This window comes from Varanus komodoensis, unplaced genomic scaffold (genome assembly GCF_004798865.1).
Source record: "Varanus komodoensis strain SLA01 unplaced genomic scaffold, ASM479886v1 scaffold5, whole genome shotgun sequence".
In the NCBI taxonomy this organism is placed as follows: domain Eukaryota; kingdom Metazoa; phylum Chordata; class Lepidosauria; order Squamata; family Varanidae; genus Varanus; species Varanus komodoensis.
The window spans coordinates 18,539,112-18,555,346 of NW_025336087.1; the positions used below are offsets into that span (position 1 = coordinate 18,539,112).

General features: G+C 39.3%; 1 protein-coding gene across 5 annotated transcripts in view; it reads right to left on the reverse strand.

Annotated features, from left to right (window-relative positions):
- Positions 1–8,502: 8,502 nt before the first annotated feature.
- Positions 8,503–16,235, reverse strand: part of TMEM161B (transmembrane protein 161B) — a 34,546-nt gene continuing 26,813 nt past the window's right edge. The window contains exons 8-12 of one of the 5 annotated variants that reach the window (XM_044446164.1): positions 15,909–16,049; positions 14,426–14,539; positions 11,920–12,094; positions 10,112–10,241; positions 8,503–9,733 (exon numbers count right to left, since the gene is read on the reverse strand). In XM_044446164.1, the coding sequence (XP_044302099.1) occupies positions 9,459–9,733; positions 10,112–10,241; positions 11,920–12,094; positions 14,426–14,539; positions 15,909–16,049 (835 nt within the window). In that variant the 3' untranslated portion in view covers positions 8,503–9,458. Of the gene's footprint in view, positions 9,734–10,111; positions 10,242–10,269; positions 11,378–11,919; positions 12,095–14,425; positions 14,540–15,908; positions 16,050–16,235 lie in introns of those variants that run through there. The other 4 variants (XM_044446165.1, XM_044446166.1, XR_006416270.1 and 1 more) reach the window with 4 other exon arrangements.

Here is a 16,235-nt window from a genome sequence, read left to right on the forward strand (position 1 = left end):
TCCAGAAAACTACCTTGTATTTATATTTGAATGACAAGTATCCGCTCCCATCCCACCAAGTCAAATCCCATGCAACTGTGTGCAGATCTGACTTCCTGCCCCTGCAGACTTTGTCTTCAATTAAGCATGTCACCTTTTGAGAGGGGAAAATAGAAATGGTACTATAAGAGAGGGATGGGGCAGCCATTACAAAACAGAACCATGCAAAATTGGGAGTCATACATTACAGGACAGTATATGGATAGTGTTTCTGCAAAGTGAACCACATTAGGATACAGAGGCCTTACTTCTATTTGAATGCTGGAATTATTTACAGTGTTCACACAGAGGCTAAAATAGGGCCTTTTGATTTTTGCAACTAGTATGGATGGCAATTCATGGAGAGACTAATGTAATGCATAGCACTTGGAATCCTGAGAATCTCTCTTTAACAAATTTCCAATTCAAAAGAATAATTCTAAACCTTTAAATCAGAGTGAAGGACCTCAGGCCTAGAATGTGATTCCAGCCCTCCAGCATTCCTCAGATGCCTCCTCCCCTGGCCCTGGCCCTGGCCTTGCCCCATTTCCCCTGACGACCAATCCGTGGGTGGTATCCAGGTGTTCTACTAACCTGCCCCAGTCTAAGAGGTTGCTTCAGGCCTAGAGGCAGTGGGAGCTTTAAGCTAAAATATGCTGGTAATTTTGGCCCTGCCCCCACTGCTCATCATTGGAATGATGAAATGAAAGCAATTCAACATTCCTACTTTATATCTTCCTTTTTAATTCCAAAAAGGGCAGTATCAGGATGTTTGAAATATGAGGAAAGAGCAGTTGAAGCATCTGAATAGCCAAACACTCCCAATTTGGTAGCCTATAGCTCTTCTGTAGACCCCTGTTGTGATCTCCTATTCCTTTACTAGTCCCAACTCCCTTGTTCTTCACCATATTTCTGACTCCAATGGCAGCCTCTAAAACAAAAAAAGAAACAATTAAAAAGGGGAAAAAATCTAAACTGTGCCAACTCTTAAGATGATGGGCACATTACTGGGATTGATTTTGTGCTCAATAACACTTTCCTTATCTAAGCAAATCATTTGAATTTTCTTGGCAGGCATTCTTGATATTCACAGTTCTGATAAGATACCAGAAAGGCCTTTAAAATAGGACAAATCAAACAATAGACAGAGCGGATCTGTTTATGCAATCTGTGACTGCGCTTGCCAAAATACATTTATTGATCTTTGTTTAAATTGCCTTCCAGGTCTCTGATCTTGTAAATTCAGGTACAGAAACTGTAATGTATGGTACAGACTGGTCAAATTGTTAAATTAGAGGGCACATAAGATAACAGTACTAAGCACCTTCTATTGCCTAGCAAACTTAACACCACTGATCTTGCTTTCCACCTGTTTTGCAGACACATTGACACATATACCAAGCATAGGAGGCGTATAAATCCAGTGCGGTTAGTGCTTCACCAAAAACAAATTTCAGTGAAAACTGACAAATCATGTTTATTTTAGAATAAATTGACAAATTATAGGAAAAGCAACACTGAGCCCCAGTGTTGGCTTCATTGGCATCAATATACTGAAGGGGATATTATAATTTCTACAGCACTATAGTTTGAAGAGGTTTACAAGCCTTATCACAACTACCTCTTATCCTTCCCTACCATTATTAGTGAAGTGCTGCCTGACATGCACAAATATAAAGTATATTAATGTATTGCTTTTATTCACTAGCATAACATATCGCAATAAGCAATAGTGTTTCTTTATGCCTGTTTGAAGAAAAAAAAACAAGTAACTTATAGAAGAGGTCTCTTGGCCCTCACTTTTTACATAAAACTTTTAACTTGTTATTTATTTGAATGTATATGAAGGGTTCAGGAAATGTGTAATTTGTGATGGACACAGGAGTACTACACAAATTGCAAAAGGGCACAAGCCAGAATTGAACATGCTGATAGCTCAATTCACAGAGGAAGGGGGTTTTCCTTGAAGAGGTCCTTCCTTTCAGTTTCACTTAATGCAGAGTTCCAGTTGTAAGTTTGGTAGTTTGACATATAAACTGATCTACTAGTAAAAACAAAGCACCATGTATTTTTATGGTACCATTTTTCATTGAAATCCTCTAGCTCTGGGCTTTGGAATCCAAGGATTGAAGATAAAATTAGCAAAACAAATTAAGTATGCATTAATTTTGTGTTATGTATAATTCGAAGCACAATTTCTTCCAAGTAACCCTGAAATGAGAGACTTGTGACCAGCAACTGGGTAGAACCACCATTTAATTGGCAACATATCTGGAACAAAGTTCCACTTAGAATATGTCTGCTGGTGGAAAAGACCAACTGTTCCTTCTTTCTAAAGTCTTCCTGATGCCACTGACCACACTGTTCCAGAGAGAGCCCTAACCTACTAGAGCAGTTTTTTGGGGAACATAGGAGGCTGCAGAGGGGGAGCAGGACTGATTCAAATACTTTCCCTATTCAGTCAATGCTTTACTGGATGAGAATCTTTCCATGGGCATAATAAGCTCTTACCTCTGCAAGAGGCAAAGGTGGATCCAACTGCTCAGCTTCAGATTTAAGAGTGCATCTAAAATGGCTACTCAGTTGACTCTTGACTCGTTTATGTGTAGTATGTTTACTCAGGCTCACAATATCTGTTACATGTGAACTTAAAGGTGAATGCCACATTTCTTTTGGGGATGTGATATCCAGTCATGCTAGAAAGGTATGATCACACAGACGCGGACACATGTGTCAGGGAGATGTGTGCACTGGCAGATGATCAAACAGCAGGAATGAAAGGGCCATCTGCATCTAAATGGCATGACTACTTTGGATATTATAGTCAAGGCTATGGTTTTCCCAGTTGCAATGTATGGCTGTGAAAACTGGACCATAAGGAAGGCTGAGCGCCAAAGAATTGAGGCCTTTGAATTGTGCTGCTGGAGGAGACTCCTGCGAGTCCCTTGGACTACAGGGTGATCAAACCATTCAGTCTTAAAGGAAGTCAACCCTGACTGCTCTTTAGAAGGCCAGATACTGAAGATGAAACTGAAATACTTTGGTCACCTAATGAGAATAAACAACTCACTGGTGCTGGGAACAATTGACAGCAAAAGGAGAAGGGGACAGCAGAGGATGAGGGTGGCTAGATGGAGTCACTGGGTCAGTGGGTGTGAGCTTGGGTGGACTCCATGGAGGACAGGAGAGCATGGAGGAACGTTGTCCATGGGGTCATGATGGGTCGGGCACAACCTTGTGACTAAACAACACAACAACTTTGGATATATTTTCCACATTATGTTTATAGAAAGGAATAGTCATGATAGGCATGGCCTTTTCCGTCCAAACCTTGCCAGGCTGTTCCATATTATGAACTATTGTGTGTGGCAGCTTTCACCAATTAAGGGCCTTCCATCACTGTGGGACTGCAACTCCAATATTTCAAAGCCTGTATAGCTCTGTGAGAGTTCAATACAGCTCTTCTGAAGGACACCAGGGTGGGAAAGGCCAATGTATGGGCACATGCCATATGGCGTTTTTATTCATTTCCACCCTTCCATAGCACACTGCCAGGAAAACTTCACCTGATCCCCTACTTGCCCATTTGCTTGCTAGGTCCATCTGAATAGTTTTGATCCATGATGGAATGTCTTCAGGATGTTTAGTCTTGTAACACCCACTCTCTAGAACTTACTACTGCTACAAATTAGGCAGGTGCCAGCCCTTCTGACTTTTCAGCCCCAACTGAAAACATACCTTTTCCAACATCACCAAGTACATAACCTTGCCTTCTATACACAGTAATATATGGTATTTAATTAAGACCTTAAACTGCATTACTTTAGAAATATATTTAATATAAATGATTGATCAAGACAATAATAAACAAGAAATAAATTCATCTAAAAAGAATAATCAAAGCACCCAAAGTATTCAGGTTATATATGCAGCCTTCCTTTAGGGCAGTAACTGATGCCAAATGAAGGCATGCTATTGTTGTCTTTAAGGAACATTTGAATAGAAATAGCTTATTTAGGGTTGCACCAACTGAATCCATGGCAGGCATGTCTATTTTCTGTGTACTTCCCAAGAGTCTTTCCATTACACAGACATGGTTCATAGTGAGACCTGTTCATACAGCCAACAATCCCAAAAGGCAATCTTCAAGAATGCCTGGGAGTAGTAGTGGGTTTTTGATCTCAGGACCCTTGCAGGATGAGTTGGAGTGCAGGAAGGGAGGGTGAGTGGAGATGTGACTATCACAATGAAAAGGGTTCTGAGCTTCTACAATTGCACAGCCCCACACAGAATTATCTGCTCATACAATTGGTATCACCTTACAAGCCAAACTTGCCCAGTGTTGTTAGCGGTTTAATAAATTGTGAACAGAGATTATAAGCCATATTAACATTACAAAATGCTTCCATTAGCTCATGTTGATATTGGAAAGAACCCTTACTGCCTTTTCAAATAAGCAATTAATATAGGTAGACTAAAACAGTTAGTATTAAGGAACCCCTAAGAATAACATTTCCCTTTTAACTATTTGCAGTGAGTTCCTCAGCACAGGTTCAGACTTCCTTTGATTTTACATTCTTTCAGCTTTGTATTCCATTCATTATATCTTGCATTTATCAGATACTTACAGAGCAACCCAATGGCCATCTAGGTAACACTCTGTGTCTTTGCCAACACACACCTGACAAAAGAAGCAACACAAGCAACTGTTTTGCTGTACTACAGACACTCCATTAGGCACACTTGTGAGTTACTGGAAAGGGAAGACTTCAGGATCCTCTGCCTTCCTCTTTTTCTTCCACTAGATTTGCATCTATACCTGCAGTCAGCAGACAAAGTCTACTGTTGCTGGGACATTCTCCAAAGGACCATAAGATTGCTTTCTTAAATGTTAAACACTCGATTTAAACAAGTGTTCATTTTCATAATCATTGTACTAGTTTCACTGGAAAACCAGAGGGATCAACTTTGTTCCACATACAATGATGCTATTATACAATGTAGGTTGTGTTCTAATACAAATGTTGATGAATTTAAGAGTAAAACTTTTCCCATGCCCACAACAAATTGTAGCCAGGGATGCTTTGAGCCTTGAAAGCAGCTTCTTTGAGGCATGAATATATTTTAGATCATGCATAAATTGCTGTTTCAGGAACAATTGGTTTTATCTCAGGGAAAATAATTTTGAGGATGTTTTTTGACTCTATCAAATGCTTTTAGATTTGTTCCCATTTGTTTAGGAGTAAAACAGAATACCATTTTAAGCAGTGATTGCTGCTATGTTCCATTTTAAAAAGTCATCAAGGACTTACCATCCACTGCTAAGGAAAGCATGCAGCAAGGATGTCAAGATTATTCAGTCTTTTGAGGTATAGTTTATATAGGCTGTGACTTTTTAAAAACTAAATTTATAGCTATTTTAAAAGAACTTTAGTTTTAGTGTTTCCACATAAATACTTGAAGCTAGCCCCACCAATTATAAGAAATCAGAGCTAACTTAAGCTAACAAGTCTAGTTATACTTAAATATACAACGGTTTGATGAAACAACAGGATGTTAAGTTTACTTCACTCCAGTATCAATGTTGGTTTCTGGTAGAACTTTTTAGCTTATTTCAAATTAAGTGAAGAACGGAAATTCAGTTGGAGCAGGTTTTTCCAACCTGGAGTTGTAGTGATGGGGAAACAGCTGTACAGCAATTGTTAAAAGGCAAGAAGGCCTGCCAACCATAATTTCATTCAAAATAAGGAAGAGTATTCATAAGTTAAGACACTTAAAATAGAAAGGTTCACATAGAGCAATCCACAAAGGGATCTATCAGTAATTCAGGCAGGTGCAAATGTCAAATCTTCCACTATGAATCACTCTTGCAATGTTTTCCGGCTTGCATACTTTTTGATTCCATTTAAGTCAACATGAGCTTCCAGCCCTTGCTGACAAACTATTTTTCTGTACTAACATTTTCCTCTGCAACCAGTTCCCTATCTTTTATGTGTATGAGCACACACATTCATGTCTGGAGTTCTGCATACTGTACAGAATTCAAATGGCAAGGTAGCCCAGTGTGACATGTAGTGCGCAGCAGGAAGCCCACTGCAATCAGGCGAAGGCAGTCATGCACACACTCCTTCTCACATACACAGCCGCCATCTTCACTGGAAGGTGCAAAAGCCCTTGTGGGAAGGGGCAACCTATATAGCAAAGGATTCAATGGATAAGAAAAAAACATTCACAAAAGGTTCATCAAAAACAGAATTCTCTTGTCAAATTAGTTTAAGTAGGTTTATTTTATTATTTTTAACATAAGGACAGTTACTCTTGTGAAAGTTGTCACAGGCCAAGTTCAGAATAAGGGCATGGATTCCTAAAGTGCACTTGTGCGAGCATACTTGCATTCCATTTGTGCAAAAACTCATTTTTGATCATGCATGTTCAACTTTCTTATTTGTACCATTCTCTTAGAAGTGCAATAGTATCAACTGTTATGACCCACTGTGAGTCAAATTATTGTTCCTGATCTGCCAGTTGAGCAAATGATTTGACCTATGTTCAAAGCAGACTCAGTGCATTTACTTCAACATACTCACCTTAGAAATATTTGGCCATAGCACGATTTTCCACAACCTGGTACCCTCTGGATGTTTTGGACTACAACTGCAATACAGCTCACCCTTGGCTGTGGTAGCTAGCACTAATGAGAGTTAAAACCCAAATGGTGGTGCTTCTGTAAAATCATGAACATAAACAGTGAGGATGACAATTTAGGCCTTAACCAAGTCATGACTCCTTTCACCAGCGGGCTTGTGAGTCCATGACTACTCCAGTCAAAGTTACAAGCTAGAGATGAAGTGGAAAAGAAAAAGGAAAAGTGCAGAATGCAAGGCAGAGTGGAATCCCAAACTACAAGAACACTAACCTGGATTAAATGACAGAGGGTAAGTAGTCACACCAGGGCTTGCTTTTGTTAGCTTCTTATGGGCACCTGGATAAAAGAACTGCTCCAGGTGGACCTTTCATATGACCCCACCAGCCATTTCTTCTGTTTCTCTGCACAGAGTCTGCATGTATGTAAACATGTGCAAAACCAAAACTGGTATCCTAGTGTTACAGCATAATAGACTCTGTGCTCAAAGACACAGCAAGGTGAGACTGACACTGAGAAATGATGCCTAATTGCCGATATTTTCCCCCGATTGAATTCAGCATTGCAAATGTAGATAATTCTGTTTCCTTATTTACACTCGGTACCACAGCTAAAATTGTTTTGAATTTGTCTTTTTCATGCTACAGTGAGAAATATGTCTCCATCATTCATGTTAAGTGTCCAACTTCCATTTCTGAAGCAAGTACAAACAAAAGGGATTCTAGCTGTTCAGTTTAACATTATGAACAAGTATATCAAACATAAAAGATTAGCAAATGCCAAATGTCTTCTGGTACTTTAACGAGGGTTAACAAAAACACAGTTCAACAGATACTGTGATAGGAAACATGCAGCACAAGGCACAGCAAATATTGTGTGATACAGTGACCTGTGTTGTTAATCTTTAACCAGCTCCTTATATTGGAGAGACTCCAATAGATCAGAACAAGAGACACTGCTGGCAGAATGGATTTCCCTTATCCACCTGTTCCCCCAAAACTACTATGGATGGTTGGGTGACTCCTAGAATAGGTTTGAGGGACAAACATGAGACCAGGGGAGAGGAGCGAAAGGGACAGTCCTGCAATATAAATGAAAGTCTGTTTAGGTAACATCAAATTAGAAAATGGACAGCCATCTGAGTGGGATGGTATAACGTGGTGTCCTGCAACAGCAGGGGGTTGGACTCGATGGCCTTCATGACCCCTTCTAACTCTACTATTCTATGATTCTATGAAATGTAACCCTCCATATTTGTATAGTGATCTGGCAGTAGCAGCTTTGCTACCAGATGCATCATAACAAAGAGCAGGCAACCCCAGAGAAATTTATACCTTCCTCATCTAATACCTGATAGGAAACTTTATAGCAGGAGTGCATTTTGTTGTGACTACAAAACCCATCACATTAGTTATGCTAGATGGGGCTGATGAGCATTACAATTTAAACTCTGGGAAACAACAGGCTTTTATAACTCTGGTTTATAACATGGTTGGGGAATTTGAGGCTTGCAGCCAGAAAGAGCTTAACAGTTTCTCATTTGGTCCCCAGAAAGCTGATGGAGAAGTAACAGATAATTCTTTCCCTATGTTTCTATGTTGGGTACAGAAAAAAGAGATTATTCTCTTGGTGCCCTGCATGGAATTAAAATTTAGAGTACTAAGGAATCATTATGCAGGGTGACCTTTATAATCTTAAATCTTCACTCAAAGTTTGTTTGTCCTTCAGTGCTACCAAGCAACATCAACCATTGCTGTGAAGGAACAAAATTTGTCTAATATTGGGACATTAAAACTCAAATGGATTTTGTGAATAAATAGTGGCACCAATACTTAAACATCCAAAGGTTCATATGATCATTTATTATTTTTAAAAAGATTGTTAAGACTGAAACAATGTATTTATAATATTACTCTTACAATATGAAAATTATTTAGGACTTCCTCACATATTACATTATGGAGTAATGTTTCAATAACTGGACACCACTGCATATTATACCCCTCTGTATATTTCATACATGAATGTGCAGGAGAAAGGTACAAGTAAGTAAGCCTTCACACAATTTTGGACTTACTACTTGTTAATTATAACCACTATAAGGTTAGTTTCAAGTAAGTGAGTACTCAAAGAGAGAAATGCTCTTTAAGTCTGGAAATTGCACACTCCTGAATATTCATGCATTAAAAGACCTAGTGACACAACAGTGCAATAAATGTCCTTATTGTAACATGTATACAAGTCCTTCGGCATGAATGCTTGCTGAGTCCATGCATTTTATTTACAAAAACTCTATGCAGACAACTTTCTGTACTGTAATATACAGCATTTCTTTTGTCCTGTTGGATTTGGTTATTTTTCAGTGGAAAAATCATCCATGTTTTTCCAACAGGATAACTTTTCTGACCCCCTTATATGGCTCAATTGAAAGTTCACTTTCTAAGAAGTCACCATTAATATTATCCAAGTACCTTAATAGCTGGAAGATCAGCCAATCAATGACTGAATAAACAGTATTTTCAGGGCAGCATGGAACTCATGAAAATGGTACTTGGACATATTTCAAAGTAGCCCACCAACAATTCAGCAGTCACTGACAATTTTAAGTAACAAAGCTATAAACTTGCTCGTGATTTCCAATGTTACCCAACAATATTGCCTGAGAACACAGAAGAAGCATTCAAGGAAAAACTGATAGGTCTTTTTTCTTCATCATGTCCTCCCAGTTGTCCTCCCATTTATTTCTGCCTTCTTGTGGCACATGGACTTCCTAGCTTTGAATGCCTGCCTTGTCAGGTCATGCCACTGTCAGGTATTGATGATAGAACAGCCCAAAAAGGCTCGTAGAAAACAGACAAGCAGCAATCCACCAGGTGAGAAAGGAAAGGAGTCCTCTAAATAAGAGTGGAGTGAAAATGTTCTTCAGGCTTGCCAGTGCCATTGTTAGCTGTATTGCAGTAACCATCTTTCCATCATTGGATGAAGAGTCAGAATTTACAGAATTGCTCAATGAGCTACTGTCTGCTACTAAATCAGAAGCTGACTCTGGGTAAATGCCCCAGGAATAGTTCCCTACAGAAATAAAATAAGAAGTTATGGTTTATAGACAATCACTTTGATAATTTGAAATGGCATGTTTATAAGCAAAGACATTACTAGTGATCCATATTGCAAATAACAGTCCCAAAATGCCCCCAACCCACAAAAATAGATCTCATTTTCCAGCAACTGTTAGGTACGCAAGTCTCTTTTGAAAAGACGTTTACATATTAGGGGCCAATTGGTGTCATTTAGCAAAACTTCTTTGAGGATGAATGTCCTGTTACTTAACTTACATGCCATGTCATGTCTTAACAGGTACATCATGCATGCTCTTCGAATGGTTTTATGTGGAACTACTAAAGCATTCAATTCTTTAGCTGTTTTTGAGCAGGTCCTGGCCAAAATTACCTGCTGGGTTATGAATACACACCTTCCCAGTCATTTTAAGATTCGGAACCCAAAGGGACACACAGGCATGTAGGATTGTTGTCAGGGAGCCATAGCTTAGCATCTTGATTTGTCTTTTCTTCCCACTACACTGAACAAAAGACAAATAAGGTTTTCACGGAGCAGTTCCTTCTGTTTGCTGGATACTTCTTACCTAAAGTTTTCAGCAGCAGAGTCATATGAAGCAGCATAACCAGAGGTGCCACATACTGCAGGGCAATTATACAAAGGTAATAAAACACTCTGGCCACCTGAAGTTAACAAAAATATTGGATAATTTAGTACATAAGACAATATAGTATGACTATCATAGTCAGCAATTAAACACAGTTGCCAGCCTAATAAACCAAATGATTTTACTTAACACATTTGCAATCATAGCTATGCAAGTGGGATCACGGAAGCCCTCTTACTCACTCCTCCCATGTTTGCTTGAGGGCTGGAGGGCCCTGCTGAATGGGCTTAGGAACATCTGACAGAGGCACTCTCTATGAGTAGAACAAAAGGTGTGTCCACCTGCTTTTCCACAATCTTTTCCTTTACCCTCACTCCCTATCCCACTGTGTACTCCTCTCAGCTGGGTCCTTGGCCCTCAGGAAAGTCAGCTTCTGCCTCACTTTCTTTGAGGTCCAACCCACATCTGAATTGAATTGTGATTCCTTTCTAAAAGCCTTTTGCTTATCTTGTTCCCCTATTTGTCTCACATAGTTCTAAAAGGTGAATACATGGTTTGCCTCATGAATATGTTTCATGTACTTATCTGATAAAGAAGCAATTAACCCTGAAAGCAAATAGCAAAGTGTTCTGAGCACTTTGTGCTACCATCCCGTTAAACTATTTCTCAAAGCCAGAAGACACAAAATAGTTGATTGCCAACTTCTGTTTTTAACCCATTCAGGCACACCAGCCTTTTACACTGACAACCATCATTTCCCCCTTTGCTTCCTCCACCCCAAACCAACAGACAGACAACAACTGTGAAGGCAAAAAAATACCAGTGAATGTGACTGCTCTCATAATAGGCTACAAGTGTACTTACTCAGGCAAGTGATACAGAGTGCTGAAGCTTTCTTCAGCTGCAAAAATCAACCCAATTCTACCAATTCAGATTGAGAGCTGTAAGCTGTCCCTCACTCTGAACTGGCTTTGTGGCACTGTGATGTCATCACACATCACTTGATCCCAGATTGGTTGGAATAGCTCACTGAAGGATTAAGCTAGAGGAGGCTGGAATGACAGTGAAACAGCAGAGAAGAAATAACTGCTGTGAACAACAGCAAAAATAGATATAAATAAGGTTTCTTCTCACACTCTGAAAATGTTTGCCTTTTAGCATTCATTGGTATCCTATAAAATGGGGAAGGGGTTCTGTTTAGATTGCAATTGCATGGTTTACACTGGTAGTTCTCCATTTTGGAAAACTTCATTTGCTATGCTTGGAAAAACAAGTGAGGGTCTATTTTTAGGGAAACATCATTTAGCTAGTCAGTTTGAAATGTTACATAGTTTGCACATGCACAATCTTACTTAAAGAACAGAGTAAGTCAGAAGTATAGTCATTCACAAAAGATCTATAGTAGTATCTTCTCAGGTCTAGTGAAAAAAGAGTCGGCAATGCTGCCTGAAAATTTTAGGCATAAAGGTACCTAAAGTTATAGTGTCAAGTTTCTGGATAACACTAAGTTCTACCTCAGACAAGAAGTATCACCATTATGCTCATGAATCACAAGAGCAGCAGCTTGTTCATTTATGCACATATCAAGGCTTACCATTTTCTGCAATTCAACAGTACTTATTCTGCCAACTTCCTTTTTCATCTGATCCACACATTTCTGTGCTAAATTCAAGTAGGCTTGGAGATGACTGCGCATCATGGCTAACCTCAAAGCACACAGGAGAATTATAATCCACAACCTTATAGTATCAAATGTAGCTTCTGACATTCTGCAGATTTAAAAAGGAACACAATGATTTTCCATGTTGTTTTAAACTGTACTAACCAGATATTCTTAGTTTTGCAAAGGACTGCCAGAGTGCTAAAATATATATAATACCCTTTCAGAATTCTACTACAGATCAGCACAAGTCCTATAAGAATACTATCAGTGCATCATCCAAACACAAAGGGCATTTACAGTGAACGCTGGTAACTGGCGGCATGTGAGTATAGTAAGTTCCCACCTACTTTAGTTAACATCCCTATCACCCTGGGCCTCCAAGATATTGGGTGTGATATATGCCCAAGTAAATAAATGGGCCATGAGCCATTTATCTTTCTATTCTTCCACCAAACTGAAGGACAAAATATGATCAGTATATGTTAACAGGCAGCAGGATGCAACAGAAGAGGATTAATACTGACTGTTTTTAAATTATGCAGCACACTGGACTGGATATTTGGTCTTTTTACTGCTTCAAGCTTTGTATTACAGTCTCATTCTCTCTTACATTTCAGTTCTATTAAACGTCAAGCAATTACAAGGAATCTTTCAAACTGTTCCCGATAATGCTCATGCTATCCTTTAACCATTACAGCAGTGAATACACTCCATTCATTCTTATAAAAAGCAAGTTAGGCAAGTTAGATGATGATGATGCTATTTATGCTTGCCTCACAAGGAAGTTCAAAAATGTTAATACTGCCCCCACTAAAATTTGTGTATGAAGTGACAACACATACTTGGCTTAAAGGATCCAGGAATGCATAGGCCACATTATATGAACTCATTCCAAGCAAATGATGATAGATGTATTTTAATAAGTAGACACAAGCACAAACATAATGGTCATGGCTATATTGCACTACGATATCCAAAGGTCTCTTCAGAAGAAGAGTCTACATGTTAAACAGATCTGAGGAACTTGCATTAGTTTCCCGGGACCATTTGGATCAGGGACAGCCAGATTATACCTGACAGACCTCTGAGTGATTTGCAGTAGACTTGCAACAGCAGCCAGAAAATTACCTTTCCCACCTAAATTAGGCCACCCAAATGAAGACAGCCAGGAGGGAGTTCTGTGTGAAAGGCATATGAGCTCAGTCCAGTTCTAGTACTAAAAACATGTTCCTAGGCTCAGAGACACCTTGCCATTTAATTTTGTGTTTTATACCTGATACCTGTTGGTGAAAATTGGGGTTCTATTAAAAATCATTCTAATAGATCCAACAAGCCAGAGATCCACCCACCCAAATTTAGTCTCCTCCTGCTTCCTTTGCCTTTGGGTGGCCTTGCAGTTTATACTTCTGAAGTTTGAGATTAAGATGATCCAGCTGTAGGGTCTACTCTTAACATTGGTATCTTTGCCTTTCTAGCTTCCAATAGTGCCAGACAAGCAAATAATGGCTGAATAGTCTTATCACTCTCATTGTGACTGTTATCCCAAGTCCTACTTCCCAACTGAGTCAATGATCACCTGCTACAATGGATGCAACATTCTTTGGTCCTAAAATACATGTGGGTGACCTGCAGTCTGCCCACAGCCCACAGCCTGTCATGTACCTTTGGGCAGCTCGATCAAACTGGAATATAATGAGATCTAACAAAATACAGAGGTGACAGTGACATACTGTCCTTAGGAATACTACCATAGGTGATAAAGGTTTGCACTTTGCATTTCTCTATCTTTCTCTGAAGTATCTGCAAGAAATGGGGTGGCACTGAGAGGAGAACACAGAAAGTGCTAGATGAAGAGCGCTTTCCAAGGAGATAAAGAGTACTTTCAGGGATATACAGATGTCTTGAAAATACAGATTAGGCAGAATCTGTTTTCAAAAGGTTCTTTTCTTTTCTGATCTGAAGTCACTATCTATATGGCTCCTGATGTCAGGGTCATTTCTCACTCATTGCAAACGAAAGGCAGGCTGACTGGCTGACAGATTTTGTGAGGGAAAGAACCACAGTTATGTGTGTTCCTGTGTTGTATGAATGGTGTGTATGTGCATGTGTATCCAAGAGAGAAAGTTAATGGGTGAGAAAAAAACGAACTGGGGGAAATGAACAGAGAATGAATGAATGGGTGGATGATCGCAACAGAGGGAGGGAAAATTTGACTTAGAATTGATGGATACATGGGGGGCAGTTTGTTCCACCCACTTTGGCATTGATACCATCCACTGGTATCAGTACTCTGAAAATTTTGGCCACTCTTGTCCTAAAACTTGAAGATAAAGGCTAGGGCAATGGTAAGTTATCCTTTTTCCAACAACACAGGTACAATAATATTACGTTATAAACTCACACAGTAAGATTTTCAACATTTTCAAAAGCAACTTACAAAGGCACATTGTCTTTTCCCAATGGTGGATTCATTATATAGTCCTTGGTAATGGGCTTTACCCACAATAAGACCATAAGCAAGGGTGCCAGGAAATTTATATGCAGCAGGGTTCTGAAAGTTGAAAAGGAAAACAAGATCAATACATTATAATTCTTACAGAAAGTGTGTTTTCTGCAGCAGTGTGTTGAAAGCAAGGAAAATATACTAGTTTAATGTCTTTCTGCAGCATCAAGAAATACATGAACTTCCAACTGGTTCCAGAAAACCCTGGAATTCCTTGGAAGCTTAGGAGAGAGAAGATCAGTGATGGTAAACTTAGCTCCCCACAAATCCTATTTGCTTGCTGCTACCAATCTTCTGCAACATGCAGCTCCAAGGGGCTATGGGTGTTTTCCAGGATTTACAAGATAATAATGAGGCTCAAAAGGTGTAGAGAGCAGCCAGTATGAGTTGCCTGCCTATGAATATGCCCACAAAGTTCTACAAAAACACAGATGTCCTGCAGCAAGAAGGCAGGAGTATGGGGTTCCTAGGGAGATAGCTTATTTCACTACAATGGAATGCAACAAGGGTGGAGAACTACTTTCATCCCAAGTGCCAAGAATTCCAATCATGGGTGAGGCCTAATGTAATGGAGCAGGGACAAAACTACCAGTATGGTTTAACTGAAAGTTCTTACTGCCAGTAAGTAAGCTTTATGAGAAGCATTCCAGTTTCTTATAAGGGGAAAGAACAGCAAAAGCCAGGAAACCACCAAATGATTGTTAATTGTGGAAAAGTGGGTCGGCCTTCAAAACAGGACGTGGTGAGGCCTACACTGGGATCCTGGACTTGAGGTTCTGCATCTCTGGACCCAAATATTGGTTACACCTTCATCAACAAACAGGGCCAATGAAAAATTCAAAAATGGTGAGGGGTAAAATCCTATACATGATCAGACAGAAAAAGTCTGAAAACTGCCAGCATTTCCCAGCCAGCATAAATGGCTAGGAAATGGTGGGACTTGTAGGACTGTTTTTTATCTAAATATGCATGTTAAGATTGTGCCTTAACCCAAAACGTTCTGCAATAGCAGATATGCTGATAAGACTGTAGAGAAGAACATTGCTAAACTGATAAACTAGTTCTGGAGTTCTGACAGCATCTTGCAACCACATGGACCACTGAGCCACTAAAACTTTGTTGCAGAAGGTCCTTCTATCATAAATTTGTTCTATCAAAATACTTATCTGTTCTTCCGTCTTCACCTTTAAATATCTGAACATAATTTCCCTTATTCTCTCTATTTTCTTAGTTTTAAAATATTTAATACAATTTTAAATGGCAGCATAACTGTAGTTTCAGTATACTGGCTTTTACATAAAGTACTCTAGACCCATCAATCGGCAGTTTGGCTAGGAAAGTGACACAGTACTTCTATAAAATTACTAGTAGTAGAGCAGACTCCGATTTAAGTTGAATTCCACAAGATATAGCTTACTGGGTGATTTTCTCAGTTGTTAAACTCAAAGCATCCAGATGCATCTGAGCCAGTCTCAATCCAGGGAATGTCAAAAAAGCACCAATAAGAGAACAAAGGATAGCCAGGAAGAGTTTGAAAGTTAGTTTAGACACAGGACCCCTAATAAACAGAGAAAGCAAGAGTCAGCTTTTCTGAAATGTAAAAGACATGGCACATATTCCTATCCCACAATATAAATATTTACTAAATTATATCTGAAAATCCGCAGTAGGAATGCATCATAGCAAAAATAAAATAAATAAGAAGTCAGCTTAGATGTCAAACTGCCTTTTGTACCTCATTCCC